General features: G+C 51.6%; 1 protein-coding gene across 3 annotated transcripts in view; it reads right to left on the bottom strand.

Annotated features, from left to right (window-relative positions):
• Positions 1 to 8,630: 8,630 nt before the first annotated feature.
• Positions 8,631 to 20,097, bottom strand: part of AUH (AU RNA binding methylglutaconyl-CoA hydratase) — a gene marked incomplete at both ends in the record, with an annotated part of 89,037 nt that continues 77,570 nt past the window's right edge. For all 3 annotated transcript variants that reach the window (XM_080708769.1, XM_080708770.1, XM_080708771.1), the window contains 4 exons: positions 8,631 to 8,708; positions 12,322 to 12,369; positions 13,315 to 13,365; positions 16,766 to 16,953. In XM_080708769.1, coding sequence (XP_080564895.1) covers positions 8,631 to 8,708; positions 12,322 to 12,369; positions 13,315 to 13,365; positions 16,766 to 16,953 — 365 coding nt within the window. The remainder of the gene's footprint in view (positions 8,709 to 12,321; positions 12,370 to 13,314; positions 13,366 to 16,765; positions 16,954 to 20,097) is intronic.

Here is a 20,097-nt window from a genome sequence, read left to right as displayed (position 1 = left end):
TTCAGTGTCACCAGTCACTAGGGAAACCACTGGGATTCAGAATTGCAGTAAGAGCCTACCTCAGCCCCCTAGGGCTGCTATCAAAAAGGCCAGGCTGCTGGGAGGCGCAGATAGGAGGACCGCAGGTTCAAGGCCAGTGTGCAGTAGTTTAGCAAAAGTCTGTTTAAAAATAAAAATAAATAAAGGGTTGGGGTGTAGCTTGCAACAAGAAAACCTCTGAGTCCAAACCCTAGTATCACAGACACACACACACACACACACACACACACACACACCAAATTTAAAAAAAAAATTTAAAAGGTCAATAGCAAGTGTTTTCAAAGTGGGAGAAACTAGAGCTTTTATATATTGCTGGTGGGTTGTAACATGGTGGAGCTGGTTACTTTCGAATTTCCTCGGAAAGTTAAAGTTGTCATCCATTCCAGTAATTCTCCTTGCAGATATATCCCCTCCAAAACTAATGTCCCTACAATGCGCTTATGCATGCATGCTCACGGCGGGGTTTATAATCGCCCCCGAGTAGAAACAGCCTGAACGTCAGCGGATGTTAGATAAACTGAACATGGTCTGCACGCACAATGAAATATCTTCAGCTGTAAACAGGAGAGTTGAGGCTGGCCACCGTGGCACAGGTCATGACCCCAGTAACGGGAGTTATGTGATCCTCCCGTCTTGGGAGGCCGAGATGGGAGGATCACAGGTTCAAGGATAGCCTCAGCAACTTAGCGAGAGCCTCAACAACTTACTGAGAGCCTGTTTCAAAATAAAATAGATAAATAAAAAGGGCTGGGGATGTAGCTTGGAGGTAGAATGCCCTTGGATTCAATTCCCACTACCAAAAAAAAAAAAGAGTACCGGTGCCTGCTATGCCATGGATAAACCTTGAAAATATTATGCTCAGCATAAAAAGCTGGACACAAAGGCTACAATTTCATCGCACAGTCCATTTATATGAAATGTCTAGTACGGGTGAGTCCGCAGACAGGAAGTACACCTAGCCTGGCTTGTCAGAGGCCCGGGGAGGGCGCCGGGAGTGACTGCTGATGGCGCACAGCTCGTGCTGGGGCAGTGAGAACATTCTGGGTTTGGACAGCAGCCATGGTTGTACGACTCTGAATACATGTGCGACATAGATGAACTGTGTACTTTAAAGAATCACTTTTATGATATCTGAATGATACATCTATGAAAGTCACCAAGGCGGCTTCTCCTCAACAGTGATCGCCAGGCCGCAACCCCAGAACTCTGATCAGAAGCTGCAAACTAAGTCCAAAGTGCGCCGAGGACGCCGCTCCAGGTGCCGCGGCCGAGGGCTCCTGCTTCCGGTCTGAGGAAGAGACGGGATGGGCGGGTTTCACAGATGCGTGTCCACACTGCACCTGCCGAAGCCCACGGGCAAGAGAGGAGGGCCGGACCTCAGCCAAGACCGAATCTCTTTTAAACCTGGTACCTGACCCTACCTTTGAAGGCTAGCTTGCCCCCGAGGGAAATCGGACACAACCTAAAGTATTACATTTGTCAAAAAATTCGGCATACATCTTCCTATCTACACATGCAAACATTTGTTTTTGTTTTTTTTTTTCTGCTGGAGATTGAACCTAAGGGTGCTCTAACTCCAAGCCACATCCTCAGCCTCCCAAGTATTGGAATTTCAGGTGTGCACCACCATCCCTCATCATGCGCAAACTTTTTTTTTTGGTGGTGCTGGGGTGGAACCCAGGGGCTTTCTACCTCCGGGCTATACTCCCAGACCTATTTTATATTTTATTTGGAAACAGGGTCTCACTAAGTTGCTGAGAGCCTCACTAAGTAGCTGAGGCTGGCTTCGAACCTGTGCGATCCTCTTGTCTCAGCCTCCCAAGCGCAGGGATTACAAGTGTGCGCCACCACGCCCGGCAGTGCGCAAACATTTTTAACACACACGAAGCATGCTTGGGCACAGGCAGGGGTAAGTCATGGCAAGTGAAGCGAGTTTTGAGGTTACCAATCCTTTCTGAGCCTGGGCCGGGGCAGTTCCCACATCAGTGCTGACCTGTGGCGCTCCAGAGCAGGCCTGACCAGGACACGCGCACTTCTAGTCTGTGCAGGAGAGTGGGTAAGCCTTCCCCAGCACACCGTCCCACGAGAGCAGGCAAAAGGAAAGAAACAATTCAGTGCCGTGTGCCTGCCTATAACACCGCCGAGCCAGCCACCTAGAGCCACGACGACTATGACAGGTAAACACGCCGGCCTGTGATCCCAGCTCCCAGGAGGCTGAGACAAGAGGATCCCGGGTTCAAGCCCAGCCTCAGAGATTCTGCAAGACCGTGTCTGCGTACACACTACAAAGGGCCTGGGGTACAGTCAGTGACAGCGGCCCCTGGGCTTAATCCCAGTGCCACAGAAGAGGAAAAAAATAATAAATATACCAATCACACGTCTACACTAACTGGAAATTCTTTTTGCCACGCGACTGTCACCATAATTTCTGGTCTCTTGTGACATGTCACACATAGCTTTTACTTGTATTTTTTATAAAAGCAAGTTATGGTCACTCTCAAGCACATCCTAGGTTTCGTTAAAAAGGCATGTTTTAGAAAAGTATGACCAGACATCTCAAAAGCCATGCGACTCTGGGAGAGGCTGCTGGGAGCTTTAATAATCTTGTCCGCTTTCTTAAACTGCGCAAAGGGCCCATGAGCACGGAGCTGGCTGCGCGCGATGGTGGTTCAGGCCGCGCTGACGGGCGGTGGTTTCTCCAAAACCTCTCCCTGCCTGTGAACACCACCAGCCGAAGCGCGTCCTGGGCCGCGTCCTGACCACGCGGCGACGCTTCTGTCACTCGGAAGGTTCCGGGCACGTCCTGGCCTGAGACCTGACGACGAATGGCAGGTGGTCTTTAATGCACTAGGGGCCACCGCTGGCGGGCACCTTGGCGGCGAGATGCCAGAGAGAAAAGGAACCTGAGCGGGAGCTGCCCTGCCCGTGGCCTGGCCTGGGCTCACGGGGGAGGGCCTCCACCAGCTCCTCTGACGGGGCGGGGGCAGGCCAGTCACATCCACCCACTCTAGCCCCCAAATTGGTACTATAAACATGATATTCAAGCATGTTGTTTATTTTTCGTGATATCTGGGGTTGAACCCAGGGGCAGTCTACCTCTGAGCTATACCCCAGTCCTTTTTATTTTAAAATAGGTAGGATCTTGCTAAGTTGATGAGGCTGGCCTCGAACCCAAATCCTCCTGTCTCAGCCTCCCAAGCACTGAGACTACGGGTGTGCACCACCACATCCGGCTCAGGTGTGATTAGTATTATTATTTAATAATAAAGAGATCTAAACTCCTTAACCTACTTTGCCCCAGGTACCCTATTTTCCCCACGTCCTCCTTACAGGACGGCTGGTCTATGTAGAGTACTGTGTGCCAGGTGTCCTATTTATAGGTGATTCTACTTTTATCCTTAATGATAATGTAGCCTATGTGAATGCTCAATTGATTTCCAGGCTATTTTAATGAGTCTCTGTCACATTTTGTTGAAATACTCACAGAGAGCCAGGCACGGGGGTGAACACCTGTAATCCCAGTACTTGGTAGGCTGAGACAGGAAGATGGCAGGGCAGAGGCCAGCCTCAGTAAGGAGTGAAGCTCTCATCAACCTAGAGAGACCCTGTTTCCACATAAGAAATAAAATTGGGTTGGGGTTGTAGCTCGGAAGTAGAATGCCTCTGGGTTCAATTCCCAGTAACACACACACACACACACACACACACACACACACTATATATATATATATATATATATATATATATATATATTTATTTTTTTTTTTTATTCTTAGACTTGGGCTTACTGGTTAAACCGAGGATTACCTTACCCTGCTGGCCGGCCACGGTTAGGCAGGTCTGTTTCTGCGGCACAGAGGCCCGCCCGCACACTGACCGACACCGGTAGCAGGGGACCGCCTCTCACACCCCGTGTGTGCGGGCGTGCAGGAGAGCCGTCTTCCGGCCCCACCCCATAAGCCCCGGCGATCTCGCTGCCCGCCAGGCCCTGCCCACCCTAGCTCACTTTCATTTTGGGGGGTTGATCCAGGTCTGGGGAGAGGCAGTCTACCGCTAAGCTACCCCCAGCCCAGTTTTATTTTGAAACAGGGTCTAAGTTGCAGAGGGCCTCCGTGTCCTACACACTGCGGCCACTCCCCAAGCCCGTGTGCTGGGTGTGGACACGCGTGTGAGGTCCAGGGATGAGGCGTGCTGGGCGCCGGCTCCCACTTGATCCCCATCTGCGTGTTCAGGCCACTCGGTTAACGGTCCCAGGCACGAGGTGACAGGACGCGCAGCCCTCAGAGCTGACAAACGCACATCGGGCCTTCTCGCTCAGAGGTGGCAGCCACTGGCTGGACGAGGAGCCCGTGGTGCCTCTCCCCGTGAAAAGAACTGGTGTGCATTCCCCCTTTTGGTGGTGGTGGGGATTGAACTCAGGGGTACTCTACCTCCAAGCCACATCTCCAGTCCAGTCCGAATTTTTATATCTTTTATTTGGAAACAGGGTCTCACTAAGTTCTGGCCTTGAGCCTGCGATCCTCCCCTCTCACCTCCCAAGCACTGAGATCACAAGTGGTGCCACCACGCCACCCCAAGGACTCTCTCGCGGGCTGAGAAGAATAAGTCAAATGACTCCTGGAAATGCACATGGGCTATGACGCCACGCCATGACTTCTTCTTCCATCTATCCACAGGGTATTCAATAATCGTATCAAATGTCACCTTAAAATGTGCCATATCATGCTTTTTTCTTTTTGCAATACTGGGGGTTGAGCCCAGAGGCATTCTACCTCTGAGCTACACCCCTAATCCTTCTGTATTTTGAAACAGGGGCCTGCTAAGTTGCTGAGCGCCTCACCAAGTAGCCGGGGCTGGCCTCAGACCTGCGATCCTCCTGTCTCAGCCTCCCAAGTGCTGGGATGAGAGGCAAGTGCCACCATGCCCTGCACTCGCACCAACGCCCTTTCCCCTTCACCTGCTGCTGACCTACTTCTCTGCCCCTCCCCTGGCTTACTGTTGGCTTTGCATGCTGGAGGCTAGCTTATATAGCCTGGCAACTCCTCTGATTGGCCCTTAGATCTGGGCCCTGATTGGCCCATTTTCAGTCCTCCCAGTGTGGAGCTAGTCAGGAGGGCTGCCAGCCTGCTGGCCGCCTTTGGCATGCTGCCGCCGGCCTTTTTTTTTTTTTTGCTGTACTGGGGATGGAACCCAGGGACAATCTATATCTGAGCTACACCCCCAGTCCTAATTTTTAGTCTTTTTAGTGTTTTTTGGTGGTACTGGGGATGGAGCCCTTCTACCTCCGGGCTACACTCCCAGACCTATTTTATATTTTTATTTGGAAACAGGGTCTCCTAAGCCAGCACGGCTGGCTTTGATCCTGTCTCCGCCTCCCAAGCGCGGGGATTACAAGCGTGCGCCACCGTGCCCCGCAAGTCTTTTTATTTTTTGAAACAGGGCCTCACCGAGTTGTGAAGGGCCTTGCTAAGTAGCTGAGGCTGTCTGCAAACCGTGGTCCTCTGCTCTCCACATCCTGAATGCTCCTGGGCTTTTTTCTTTCTTTCTTTCTTTCTTTTGTAATGCTGGGGATGGAAGCGCGGTCCTCAGGCACCCTAAGCACACACTGTCCCCAAGGGCTCACCCTTAGCCCCATGCTCCGCATTCTGAGGACTCTGTTCAGGAGGGGCCTCTGGTGACAGCCACGCTGCCCCCCAGGGAGCAGCCAGGCCCCCTTCCCGCGTGGCCCGCCCCGCCGCGCCGGCTGTTCCGGGGAGCCTTTCCTTCCCGCAGCAGGCGCCCAGTTTCTCATGCTGTTCTTTTTTTTTTTTTTTTTTTTTTGATGGTACTGGGGTTCCTGGAAGCCCTTCTACCTCCGGGCTACACTCCCAGACCTATTTTTACATTTTTAATTGGAAACAGGGTCTCCTAAGCCAGCGCGCGCGGCTAGCTTCGAACCTGCGCGATCCTCCTGTCTCTGCCTCCCAAGCGCGGGGATGACAAGCGTGCGCCACCACGCCCGGCTTCTCATGCTGTTCTGAGAACTGTTCTGAAGAGCAAACCCTGCTCAGCGCACTGAGAAGCGGGCGCTGCGTCTCTGACGGTTGTCTACATTTTTGGAGGCTCCCAGAGAACTATAAAAATTCAAACGAGTGGAAGAGTGACTCTTGGGAATGGGCACATGGTAAGTCCCCCCCCCCCCGCCTCCCACGGTCTCCAAGTCGCCACCTATCTTTTGCTGTGTACGTGGAGAAGTGGCCCCAACCCTACCAAGCATGAGCAACTAACCTTAAAACGCCATCTCCTCGTGACGTGGATGCCTTGTGACACCACTGCACTGCAAGAAAAACAACTTTTATTGCCATTTCAATATCGCCCAGAATCGAGGACATACTTACCAGTTAACATTTAACTAGGTCAGGAGTCAATTCACGGCCTGATTGTTTTAACGTGTGTGCCCGACAGGATCTTTGGACCCTACATAAGAGCAAATGTAGGGCATGTCAGCACCGTGCAAGTTAAGGTCGGGCAATGGAAGAGCCATGGTGGCCGCAACACGCTGACGAAAACTGGCGCTTCCTGTAGGCGCCGCGTCCACAAAGCAACACCAGCATGCTTTGCTCAAGTATGGAGCGCTCTCAGGGCCGCGCAAAGTGACATGGGGACAGGCCTTTGGCGGCTAGGGCCGGGGCTGGACGACGGCCAGAGCCTCGGCTTCAGAAAGCAGACCCAAGTTTGAAGGGACCCTGGAAGCTGCTACAGAGATGAGCGACAGGGCGGCGGCTCCGTGGCCTCCAGAGCTCTCGGCGTCGAACTTGGCCTCCCTCGGCTGCCTCTGAGCACACGGGCACGTCGACTGCATCTTCAGCCCTCAGTGGAGCTGGCGTGGTCTGAGGAAGCACCACGGACTAGCGCTGCTGCCCTCAGACGGGCCACACGGCCGGCCCTCTGCACTGCAAGGGAGGATCGCGGTTCGCGGACAGCCTCAGCTACCTAGTGAGGCCCTCTGCAACTCAGTGAGACCCTGTCTCAAAATAAAGAATAAAAAACAGGGCAGCTCGGAGGTCGAATGGCCCTGGGTTCCACCCCCAGACCCACACAAAAATAAAATGAAATAAAATAAAATAAAAAATGAAAAGTGCATGTGTGTAATCCCTGTACTTGGGAGGCTAAAATAGAACAGCAGATTTGAGGCCAGCTTCAGCAACTAAGCAAGACCCTGTTTTAAAATAAAATAAGATAAAGGGCCAAGGGATGGCTCAGAGGTAGAATACCCCCGAGTTCAACCCCCAGGACCCAAATTAGTAAATAAATAAGATAGTAGCAGCATGGTAGGACGTCGCAGATGAGACAAGCTGCCCGGAACCTTGAAGGGCTGAAAACAAGCGCTGCCACTCTACTTGCAACACCATGAAGCAACCGCTGGGCGAGCCTGCCTGGACCGGCCGTCACCAGGAGCCCGGCTGAGAGACCGCCCCACACCCGAGCCGGTGCCCGCGGCCACTCCGGCGGTGCCTCCAGACCCCGCGAGCGAGCTGCCTGCTACACCCCCAAAGTTTCAGGCGTTTAGGGCTGAAGCCTGCCTTCAGACAACAGGGACCCCAGGAGAGCAGGCCGGCAGTGTGGGCCCCTGTGGGCCAAGCAGCAGCCCTCGCAGCTCGGCGGACGGTGCCCGCTCAGCACGGGGGCCAGGCGAAGCTCTCCAGCGGCCCGTTCTCCTATCCTCAGCGGCCCGTTCTCCTATCCTCAGGGAGGCCGGGAGGCCAGCACTGCCCGGCCTCACACCCTCGCCCAGGACACACCCAGGTGCCCAACTGCGCCTGGACGGATGCCTGGCCCCACGAGGGAGGCAGGTGAGCATGCACGTACGGAGGGCTGCGGGTGCCCTTCTGCACAAGTCACGCCCCTGCCCTCCCCGCCCACCTGGCGTCCACAGGGCCTGCAGGGAGGTCTCCGAGGCCCACAGGGCCTGGTCTCGGGGCATCAATGTCCGCCATTGGGGGTTCCAGAACTGTGTCGGGAGGTTGCCGAGAGTCCACACAGGAGAGTTCCTTCAAGGGCCTAACGTGATGATCTACTCATCTGACAGAGGATGGGGTATGAGAAAGAATTCCCAGGTTTTCTTTTCGCTACTTTTATTTATTTAGGTAGTGTTCACTTAGAGCATGTACTGTTTTCCATGAGATGCATGTATGTGTGTGTTCCTACTTATGCAATCATTTAGAAACTTTATTTGGCATAATTTCACATTTTTGGTATACAGAAATAACTTTATTTTCTTAATGCAGCACAGTAGACATACAATCAATATTATTCCCTGGAGTGTGCAATATATAAATTATTCACATTAAAAAATTAAGAATGGAAAGCGTCAGATGCAGGAAATATTTAAAAACATACACCTAATTTTGAATGTTTCCGACAGTCTATACTACTGGCTGTATGAGTCTGCGTGGACATGGACTGGAGCTCGGGATAGCGCGGCGGCCGGGCCGGGCGGGCGCCGGGGACGACCCCTCACTTTGGTCGCTGAGATGCCGTGTGCTGAGGCGGAGCTGAGATGCCTCCGGAAGTGCATTAGCTCCATGGCGTCCTAAGAACGTCTGCCTCTTCTATTCTCCTTTGTACCGAGGGGGCCTTTTCTCTTTAAAAGCAAGAAGACCTTCAAGTCTGTCCTTCGTTAAAATGGTCTAAGTAAAACAAATACAGACCCAAAATTAAAAAACACAAAAGATTTTCCAAGCGTTATCTAAGAAAATGAATGAGACGTTCTTTGTAAAACTTTGAAACCTACGAGTTGTTTGAACACTCCCAATTATGGAGGGGTGGAGGGGAGGGAGAGGAAGGGGGAGGGAGGGGGAGGGACACGGTTCCCCATGCTCTCGCCGGAGCCCGTCCAGCCACGTTACCAGTGCGTGTAACCGCACCGCCCTTAACACAGGTGGTGACGCTGAACTGCAGCCTGGCTTCCATGAGGCAGCGCTTTGTGTCGCCTGCTCTCTGGGTCCAACCACAGTCACGTGTTCACTATCGCAGGACTGCACGCAGGAGTCCCAGCGTGTTCACCATCGCAGGACTGCACGCAGGAGTCCCAGCGCTGTGCTCACCTGGTCATCCCTGAATCCTCACTCAAAGCTGTGATTCTGCCTTTCCCAGGATGTTGAAAATCACAAGTAGCCTTTTTAGACTGAATTCTTCCATGCAGCAATATGCACTAAGGTCCCTTTCTGAATCCTGCTGCTGTATACAATCCACCGTGTAGACGCACCACAGTTTATCTGTCCGACCACCGAAGGCATGAGGTAGATCTGGGAGATACGTAGAAGCATCTTGACTGCTTCCAGGTCCGGGCGATTATGAATACAGCCTGGTGTGCAGGCTTTGTACAGATGTGCATCGTGAACCTACGTGGGTAAGTGCCTAAGAGCACAGTTGCTATGGATCATGTTAGTTTCCACGACACTGCCAAACTCAGACGCAGAGCCATCTAACACTCACAGCAGCAAGGAACGAGTTTCTGCAGCGCTAAGGTCTCAGGAGTCGGGACTTTAGCCATTTTACAGGCTGCACTGGCATCTCCTTGTCTGATCTGCAAGTTCTTAATGAATTATGGTTTGGGCGTCATTTCTATAATCATTTGCTATCTATTGATCTACTGTGGCGCCTGGTTCAGATCTATTTTTTAATTGGGTTGTGTATCACAGAGTCTTACAAGTTCTTTGCATACTTTGAATACCAGACGATCATCCCATATGCGTTACCCTGGGTTCTCCTCCCAGTCTGTGCACCTGTTCTTTTCACAGTGCCTTTTACCAAGAACTTCAATTTTAATTAAGTCAGCATCAGCTGTTTTCCGTGGACTGTGCTTTTGGTCCTGTGTCTAAGTCATCACCAAGCCGGGTGTGGTGGCGCATGCTTGTCATCCCAGCATTTGGGAGGCTGAGACCAGAGGATTGTGGTTTGCAGACAGCCTCAGCTACTTAGTGAGGCCCCTTGCAACTCAGTGAGACACTGTTTCAAAATAAATTTTAAAAGCCAGGCGTGGCACGCTTGTAATCCCCACGCGTGGGAGACGGAGACAGGAGGATCGCGCAGGTTCGAAGCCAGTCTCGCTGGCTTAAGAGGCCCTGTTTCCAAATAAAATATAAAATAGGTCTGGGAGTGTAGTCCGGAGGTAGAAGGGGTTCCAGGAACCCCAGTAGCACCAATAAATAAAATAAAATAAAGTAAAATAAATAAATAAATAAATAAATAAATAAGGCAGGGGGTGTAGCTCGGAGGTCGAATGCCCCTGGGTTCCATCCCTAGACCCGCCCCCAAAAAAAAAAGTCACCCTCACACCCACTGAGCTTTTCTCCTGCGCTACCCGCTGCGCCAGTCAGTGCCTCGTGTTTAGATTCCTGACTCGCGCTGAGTAGGGCTGGGTGTGCGGGCAGTGTCTACTCTAACTACATGGGTCTGCTGGACTTGCAAATTGGCCCCGTGGCTGCTGGTTCGTTCCTTCCCCGAGGCCGCGGTGCCCCGACCACGATGGCTCTGGGCCAAGTCCCCGAGGTCCCACGCTTCGTCCTCAGCAACCGCGCCGCTGCTGCGGGGCTCCGGGCTTTCCGTAAGTCGGCCACTCTGCTGCAACTTTTCCCGGGACTGCACCAAACTTAAACTCGCGTGGGGCAGAACGGACACCTCGACAACAGCGAGCCTCCTGGTGCAAACACGGTTTCTCGCAGAGAGCACGTGGGGCAGAACGGACACCTCGACAACAGCGAGCCTCCTGGTGCAAACGCGGTTTCTCGCAGAGAGCACGTGGGGCAGGACGGACACCTCGACAACAGCGAGCCTCCTGGTGCAAACGCGGTTTCTCGCAGAGCTTTGCTCTTCCTCTTGCTGAGTCCTGGTGTGGATGCTGGATTTCCATCCAGCCCCTCAGTGCCGGCCTGCGGAGCGTGCCACTCCACATCACGTCACCTGCCGTGACTGCCCGCGAGGTTCCCACGAGACCGTGTCACGTGTGAGGTTTGACTTCTTCCTCCTTACCACCCACCCTCTCTGTCTTCCGGCAGCACAGCGCCCCAGGAGCATGCTCCTCGTCACTGTGTGTGGCGCAGCAGTTTTCTGTAGACCTCCTCCCCAAGCTGAGCAGTGCTATTCCAGTCAGTTTGCTGATTTTCTTTATCATGAATGAGTACTAAATTTTGTCAAAAAGTCTCTTGCTTGCATTGCTATCTTCTTTTTAGTCGGTGGATGTGGTGAATTATACTGACTCCTTTTCACGTATTGAGCAAGTCTCGCATATATGAATGACTCCCATTGGGTCAGGAGTACAATTCTTTTTACACTTTCTTAGATTTAATTTGCTTTTTTTTTTTTTTGGTGGCACTGGGGTTCCTGGAAGCCCTTCTACCTCCAGGGTACACTCCCAGACCTATTTTATACTTTTTTTATTTTTGGAAACAGGGTCTCTTAAGCCAGCGCGGCTGGCTTCGAACCTGCACAATCCTCCTGTCTCTGCCTCCCACCGCGGGGATTACAAGCGTGTGCCACCACGCCTGGCTTAATTTGCTATTGATGAGAGTCATTTGTTGATCATTTTCCTTTCTTATAATACCGTCTCTGGTTTAAGGATCAGCACATGTCTTTCCTCATAGGGTAAGACATGTGCCTTTTGCATCTATTTTCTGGAAGAGACTCTGGGAAGTGTTGGTCACAGGTGTCTTGCGGGGGTCTACGGCGCTCCATTTCTAAGACATTTATAATTGACTTCATTTGTGGCAACTACTCATCAATAACAGATCATTTATACAAACAGACCAGAAACAGAACCTGGACCCGGTCCTAATCCACGACCCACCCAGCTGTAACGGACACCGACAGGTCCAGCTCTCAGGACGGCACAGCAAGGCTCGCACGGTGTCTGCGGGGCCGGGTGGGGGGAAGAGAAAGGAACACACTTTCTTCCTTGATAGAAAGTGACCTGTGTGTAGAGAAGGCCATTGCCTGCAGAGAGCTCACGCCATTCCAGGCACACTCACGGCCACCCCGTGAGCCCGTGGGCACAGCCGAGGCACACACAGTGCCAACCGGTTACCCTCGGGCTTTTCTGCAGGTGGCTGAGGTTCAGTCTACGGAATGACTCAGTTACAGGAGCTGGTCACAGCAGACGACTCACTTCAACCCATCTGTGTGATCTTGGGAATAGAGAGGAGAGTGGTTCTGCACAGTGCGACAGAATCCATCTAAGTCACCCAGAGCGTGACAGAACTTAGAAGGTTTCATTCTCACTGAGTCTGTGGCTATGTTACATACCTGGGCATAGCAAGCTTCTTCTATGGCTAATCCAGTCACTAAGTCAACCTGCAGACAAAAAGATAACTCCTTTCAGCAGCAAAATCGTAAGAAAATAAAGCAATGCCATATAAGTTCAAATTTACTAGCTCTACCCCTAAAGAACAGTCTTAATAGTGGGTCACTGGGGCTGGGCCCCTCCCGAGCGCTGTGTGACTTGGGAAAGTCACTTGCCAGGCCTCCCTGGGCCTCAGAGACACACGCCAGTATCACGGAGTTCACCACGCCGTGTGTGTGGGGGGTTGGAGGTTCTGTGAGTATTAGGACAGTTAAGCCGGGGGAGGCCTTTAGAAAGCTCATAATAGATACACAGAAAGCCTGGTCCTTGGTAAGAGTCCTCGAAGGTGCTTGTTACCGTGGTAACTATCGTGAAAGTGCTTTAATAAGCCAACCGAATGCTTGCAAATGTACACAAGTGCATCTTCAGTCTCTTCACTGACAGGAAGCCAAAGGATGGGGCTCCCAGGTCTCCAAGGAGGAAGCACCTCTCTGACCGGAGCGCGACCGCGGCCACCGCGGCCACCGCGCCCGAGGCCCTGCTTCTGTGGAGTCCCCTCCCTGGGCGACCCAGGACACCTACATATTTGCCTGGCTCATGTGCTGTCCCCGTGGAAACTACAGCGGGCGGCTGCAAGTGGAGCCCGTGAGGACGCAGCATGGGGCCGGCAGCGCTCCTGAAGTGGCGCTCTGCCACTCAGAATACACAACGCCTTCCCTGTGGTCTGTTGGCTCAATGGCAGACAGCAAGCACGCCGTGAGGTGAGCTGCGGGGTTCTGTGATCACAAGGCGGGGTCAGCACCACGGCAGAGTGAAACCAGTGGGGCGGCCAGAAGGAACCTCGGGCATTTTCACACAGCCGTATCTCAGAACGCTAAGAAACTGCCACCGTCCAGACGCATCCGTCTGAGGACTGTCCACTACCCACCCACACCCCGATGGGCATCAGCGCTTACCTCCATCCCTTGATTAATTGCTAGCTTCGCCACTCTCATTGCAACTGGTCCCTAAAATTCAAATGAAAGTTTAGTTCACATATGCAGACGCCACCGTCCTCCTCAGGAGAGCGGGAGTCGCCCGCTGGGCGCACACAGCTGTGACGGGCCAGGAGCACTCCGTTCTGGCCTCTGCAAGGTCCTCCTCCCGCGGCACCGTAACACCCATTCCGCAGCAGCGAGCCCGAGGGCTGCGGTTCTGTTAGAGGTGAGCCCCGGGTCCGAAGGAGCGGGCAGGCCGTGCCAGCCGCAGGCGGGGCGCTCCTCAGCACACCCAGAGGTTACAGCCACCAGAGGAAGTCTTGGGCTGGACAGTGCCCCAAGCAGCAGGGCCTGAAACCAGCAGGGCGGGCTCGGGTCACATCTCTGCAGGCTCTCCACCCCTCCCCTGCAGCAAGATCGACCGCCACAACGAGGTGGACTCGCAGATGTGCCTCGGGGTCATGGGAGGACCAGCATGACTGCGTCCAGGGGAAGCCACGCCCCACGAGCCAGGGAGAGCCGCTGCCCGCGGTGATCAGCTCTTGGAGCCCGTTTTATTTACTTATTTGGTGCGGGGATTGAACCCTGGGGTATTCTGCCTCTGAACCACACCCTTAGCTTTTAATATTATCATTATTATTCATATTTTAACTTTCAGAGTCTAAGCTGCTGAGGGCTCAGCAAAGTGCTCAGGCTGGCCTTGAACCCGCGACCCTCCTGTCTCAGCCTCCCAGGCACTGGGGTTATACGCGTGTCACAGCACTTTATCCCATCTTAAATTTCTAAAATACTGTTTTACAGGTGGTAAATGCAAATTTGATTTTTTTAGTTTTTCTTATTTATTTATTTAGTGGTCTGGGGGTGGAACCCAGTGGCTTTCTACCTCCAGGCCACACTCCCAGACCTATTTCATATTTTGTTTGGAAACAGGGTCTCACTAAGTTGCTGAGAGCCTCACTCAGTAGCTAAGGCTGGCTTCGAACCTGTGTGATCCTCCTGTCTCAGCCTCCCAAGCGCTGGGATTACATGTGTGCGCCACCACACCCGGCTGCAAGTTTGACTAAGTATGTTGAACTGAATGGTCTTCTGAGTTAAAAGGCAAGTCAGGCTCTAAAACAGGTAAGAAAGTGAGTAGAGAAATGGACAGTTGTACAAAACGCCATTTCCTTCACTATCTAGAGGTTTCTATGGTTAAGTAACTACATTCTCTACAAACGCCATGCTGGTAAGGGCCGTGGAGCTCTTGGGGGGGGGGGGGGGGCTTGGTAACGAAGCATCAGCCATAAAGTGAAGACCATCCCGATCCAGCCTGCTCTGGCAACTCGCACATGCACTTTCAGTGGTTATCCTTGCACGTTAATTTGACCTGGAGAAAAAGTTTAACCATTACTACTTCCGGGAGTATCCTTCTGATGAAAGGCACGGGGCCACCCAGGCCGGCGATGGAGGCCTGGCTTGCCGTGTGTGGGGCTGAGTGCCAGGCCAGCTGTGGGGTGGCGGGGACGGTGCCCGCGCTCAGGCCGGCCAGGGGGTGGTGGTGACCAACTGCTCTGAGTGTCGCCAGCCAGGTAGCAGCTCCAGCCCAGAGCCACTGCAACTAGAATGCGCCTTCCTCACACGTGCACCCCGAAGTCCAACTGACACGTGCTCTGGCCATGAAGTTCTAAGCCAAGAAAAGTCATTAAACCAATGCCTGGTCAAACTATCGCCGCCACCGCTGCTGCTGCTTCTTTTAATTTTTTTTTTTTTTTTTTTTTTGCAGTACTGGGGATTGAATCCAGGGGCATTCTACCTCTGAGTTATACTCCCAGCCCTATTTTTTGTTATTCTTTATTTTGAAACAGTCTCACTGAGTTGCAAAGGGCCTAAGTAGTAGCTGAGGCTGTCCACGAACCGCGATCCTCCTGTCTCAGCCTCCCAAATGCTGGGGTTACAAGGGTGCGCCACCACGCCCGGTTTTAACTATTATTTATGATGTGTGTACCTTTAACATCTCTTTAGGTGGCCATTCCCTTAATATTCTGAGAGCTACCAAGGTTATAATGGAAGTGTCTCTCTCCCCACTCAGCCACTATGGGGTGAAAGACGCAGGGTGACCCTACGGAAACTAAGTTATGGGAGGGCCTCTACTGCGAATCAAGAGCTCGCAAGTAACTCAGGAAGGACTGGCGCAGCAGTCCGTAGAGGCCCCTCCACGTGCGGCCCCATCTGACAGCGCTTGGGACGGGCGCTGCCAGAGCAGGGCTTGGCCTGAGCCCAAATCCTCCCACCGAGGCAAAGAATACCTTCCGAAACCAGAGTGGGACTCTGGATGCACACTTCGGAGAGCTTTCGTGACATCCCTAAAAGGGTCCACGGCCCCCAGCAGGTTATGAGTCCTGTGAGGGAAGTGACTCCGAATCAGAAAGGAATTTGTTTTGACTTCAGAAATGATTCCTTATGGGAACCATAAACTTTCAAACTTGAGGAAGAATCAAGAGATCATCACTGATGGCTTACAATAAAAAGATGGCTTCCTCTTACATTTAACCCTTTAGTCCACGATTTCAGACCAAAGAAGTAACTGAACAACATCCCCAAGTGAGGGGACAAATGCCCTCAAGACAGGCCACCAGCGCCCTGGGCGGGCGGCGCCGCAGGGGCCCAAGGAAGCCCGGGTCCCGGGAAAGCAGCCTCCACACAGCCCAGTGCCTTACTCACCAGGAAGCCGTCCACCCTGCATGCTGGCGTGGGTGGCCCCGACCCCACCCGATGCTTGCTCTCCTGGGGAATGTGCCGTGAGTGCCGAATGGCAAACAGAGAGCACCAAACGTTCACGTGAAGCGCCAGCCAAGTGCGGCTACGTACGACCCTCAGTGATCATTCGTGGCACTGGGGACCCAAGGCCTTCTACCTCTCAACCACGCCTCAGCTGTTTTGATTCTATTTTGAAACAGTGTCTCACTAGGTTGCTGAGGTTTGGGCTGTTTCCAAGGCTGTCCGTGAACCTGCAATCCTACTGTCTGAACCTTTTGCGTACTGGGATAACAGGTGTGTGCCACTGTGCCTAGCTTACCAATTATCTTTATTGTTGTTGTTGTTGTTGTACTGGGGACTGAACCCACGGGCATTCTATCTCTGATCTACAATCCCAGTCTTATTATTATTATTTTTAATTCTGAAACAGGGTCTTCTTAAGTTGTAAGGCTGGCCGTGAGCCTGCAAACCCCTTGTCTCGGACTCCCAAGTACTGGGATTGCAGGCATAGGCCACCATGCCTGGCTTCACATCTTACTTTTAATTTGAAGGATCTTGACATTTCCTGCTTTATGGCACCATGCACTCCCTGACCTGGAAGGCGGCCAAGGCCACCTCGAGTGTGTGCGCTCTGCTGTTTCCATCACTGCCATGAAAGTATCTAGAAGGAGAACGAGGGCCTGGCGAGAGGTACCTGAGGTAGAAACTCCCTGGCGAGGCCCAGGGCCTTTCTGTAGGCGGCGTCTCCCTCCTGGTTCTGCTCCAGGACGTGGCTGATCAAGCCCACCGCTTTGGCCTCCTGGCCATCCAGCACTCGTGCAGAGAAGATGAGCTCTTTGGCCAGGGACATCCCGATGGCCCGTGGGAGTCGCTGCGTCCCCCCTGGGGTGGAGAAGAGAGGAAAGCAGGCAGTGGCGTCAGATCTTTGACTCTCAGCACTCTGGGTTTCATTGCTTATTCATTTATAAACACGAGCCTGGGCCCGAAGTTCATGTCAAGGTTGGCCACTGGGAAACTACTTAGAAACAGAAAGTAATGTCTAACCAGTTTCTTTTTTTTTTTTTTTTTGGTGGTACTGGGGCTCCTGGAAACCCTTCTAACCTCCAGGCTACACTCCCAGACCTATTTTATATTTTTATTTGTAAACAGGGTCTCTTAAGCCAGCGCGGCTGGCTTCGAACCTGCGCGATCCTCCTGTCTCCGCCTCCCAAGCGCGGGGATTACAAGTGTGCGCCACCACGCCCGGCATCTAACTGGTTCCTGGAGAACCACAACAGGACCTGAGGAATGCATGTCATTAGTAAGTGATCTTGGCACCTGCGGCAGCTGGACAGTCGGGACCAGCAATCCCGCCTACAAGCACGGGGATGAAATGCAAAGGCATTCTAGCACTAAGCTACACCCCAGCCTGATTTTAATTCTTATTTGGAAACAGCTTCTCACTTAGTTGCTAAGTAGCTACGCTGGCTTTGAACCTGTGATGTCCCTGTCTCAGCCTCCCAAGTACTGGGACTACAAGCGTGCACCACCACACTCAGCTCACCTTGCCTACTTGCAAAGAATCTTTTATAGCGAAGGAATTTGCAGGTGAACTTTAATTTCACAAAAACAGGGGCACACGGTTCCTCGTGGAAATGACCTCTGTCCTGTGTGGTTCGTCCCCTTGGTGCAGGCCCATTGTCCCTTCTGCGCACTCTCAAAGATGCTGGCGGGGACACCTCCGCCTCCAGCTGCCAGTCAGAAGCAGGCCCTCGGGCTTGACCCTGCCACTTACTGCTCCGGGGACTCTGGGCGTTACTGGCTCTGCAACTCCAAGGAGCAGAGCTGAATGACCGCAGGACCCAGGGCGGCTTGGGGAGTCCTGCAGGAGAAGAGGCCCGTGCTGGGAGAGCGGGGGCTCACCCATGCGCTCTTCTGCTCAGCACCCTATCCCAGTGGACAGATGGCTCTGGGTGTTTGGGTTTTGTTTGTCGTTCCACACAAGCTCTAGAACTTCTTTTCTAGTTCTGTGAAGAGCATCGTCGGTATTTTAATAGGAACTGCAGGGAATCTGCAAATTGCTTTGGACTGTACGAATAATTTAAAAACATTAATTCTCCTAATGCATGAATATGGGTGGATCTGCTTTTTCTTGTGACCACTTCAATTTCTTTCAGCAATGTTTTACAGTTTTCACTAAAGAGATCTTTTACCTCTTTGGCTAAATCCATTCCTATTCATTTCTTATAAACAAGACTGCTCTCTTGATTGCTAATTCAGATAATCTCTACTGGCATGTTAAAAAAGCTACGGATTTTTTAATGTTGATTTTGTATCCTGGCACATTTAACCTAAGAGGAATCGCTATTATTATTTAAATATTCAGGAAGCCCCGTCGGGAGCCATCTAGTCTCAGGCTTTCCTTTGACAGAGACTTGTTAGCAGCTCAGGTTTTCCATTCACGGTTCAGTCCTGGTACGGCACATGTGTTCAGGAGTTTGCCCATTTTTTATAGATCATCAAATTTGATGGCACAGAGCTGTTCATAATAATATTTAGCGATCCTCTGCACTTCTGAGGTACCGGTGTGCCATCTTTGATTGGTTTTGAGTCTGCTCTTTCCCTCAGTCTAAGGTCTGTCCATTTGATTTACACTATTTCTTTGCTCTTCTGAGTTTCTGTCCATTTAGCTCTGCTCTGGTCTTTGCTATTTTCCCCTCACGGCCTGTTCTTGTTTTTCTAGCTCCTTGGGATGCAGCTCTAGGCTTCTGACATCATTCTGCTTTGTAAACACAGGCACTGAAGGCAGTGAACCCCGACTCGAGCACTGCCTTCGCCGAGTCCACGGTGCGCTCACTGGAGCACTGCCTTCGCTGAGTCCACGGTGCGCTCACTGGAGCACTGCCTTCGCTGAGTCCACGGTGTGCTCACTCGAGCACTGCCTTCGCTGAGTCCATGATGCACTTTCATTTTCATTTGCTTAAAGACATGTTTAAGTTTTCTTCCTGATTTCTTCTTTAAGTCACTGGTTGTTCAAGAGTGACTTAATTCTTATATGTCTGTGTAGTTTCCCAATTTTTTACTTATACTGATTTCTTGTGTTACTACAATATGGTCAGAAAAGGTAATGAATATAATTTCAATTTTAAAACTCTGTTGAGCTATGTCTTGTGGCCAGTCCTATGATCTCTCCTGGAGACCGTTTAAGTGCTGCCAAGAAGGGTGTGTTTTTGTAGTAGCTGGATGGAATATTCAGTAGCTGTTCGGCCCATTTGGTCTGGGGTGAAATTTAAACCTTCTGTTTCTTTGTTGTTTTCCTATCTGAACACTCTGCTCCCTGTTGAAAGTGGGGTGTTAAAGTCCAAATCCATCTCTTAGTTCTATTGATATTTGCTCTACACGGCTCCAATATTGGGTGCATATGTATTTAGAACTGTTTTTTCCTTGGACAACTGACTGTTTTATCATTATACAATGATCTTTCCTCTTTTTACTGTTTTTGACATAAGATCTACTTAATCTGATATAAATATGGCAACTCTTGCTTTTGGACTCCATTTACATGGCGTGTCTGACTCCATCCTTCCTATACACATTTTTAGAGGTAAAGTGGGTCTCTTGTGCACATCATAGCTGTGTCTTGTACCCATTCAATGCTATGCACCTTTTAATTGGAAAATAATTCATTTACACTCAATGTAATTATCATTAGATAAGGTCTTACTACAGCCATCTTACAAGTTCCCTTTTTCTTTCTCTTTTGTACTAGGGACTGAACCCAGGAACATCCTACCTCTGAACTACACACCCAGTCTTTTCATTACTTTTTTTTTAATGGCCTCATTAAGTTGCTGAGGCTGGCCTCAGTCCTCTTGTATTAGTCTCCCTAGTACTAGGATTAGAGCTGGGAGTGGTGGCGCACGCTTGTAATCCAAGCATTCAGGAGGCCGAGACTGAAGGATCACGGTCAGCCTCAGCTACTCAGTGAGACCCTGTTTCAAAACAAAGAATAAAAAATAGGGCAGAGGGTGTAGCTTGGAGGTCGAA

Source organism: Muscardinus avellanarius, assembly GCF_963383645.1.
Source record: "Muscardinus avellanarius genome assembly, chromosome: 13".
Lineage (NCBI taxonomy): Eukaryota > Metazoa > Chordata > Mammalia > Rodentia > Gliridae > Muscardinus > Muscardinus avellanarius.
Note: the sequence above shows the minus strand (reverse complement) of the source record. Positions and strands in the feature narration are given on the sequence as shown.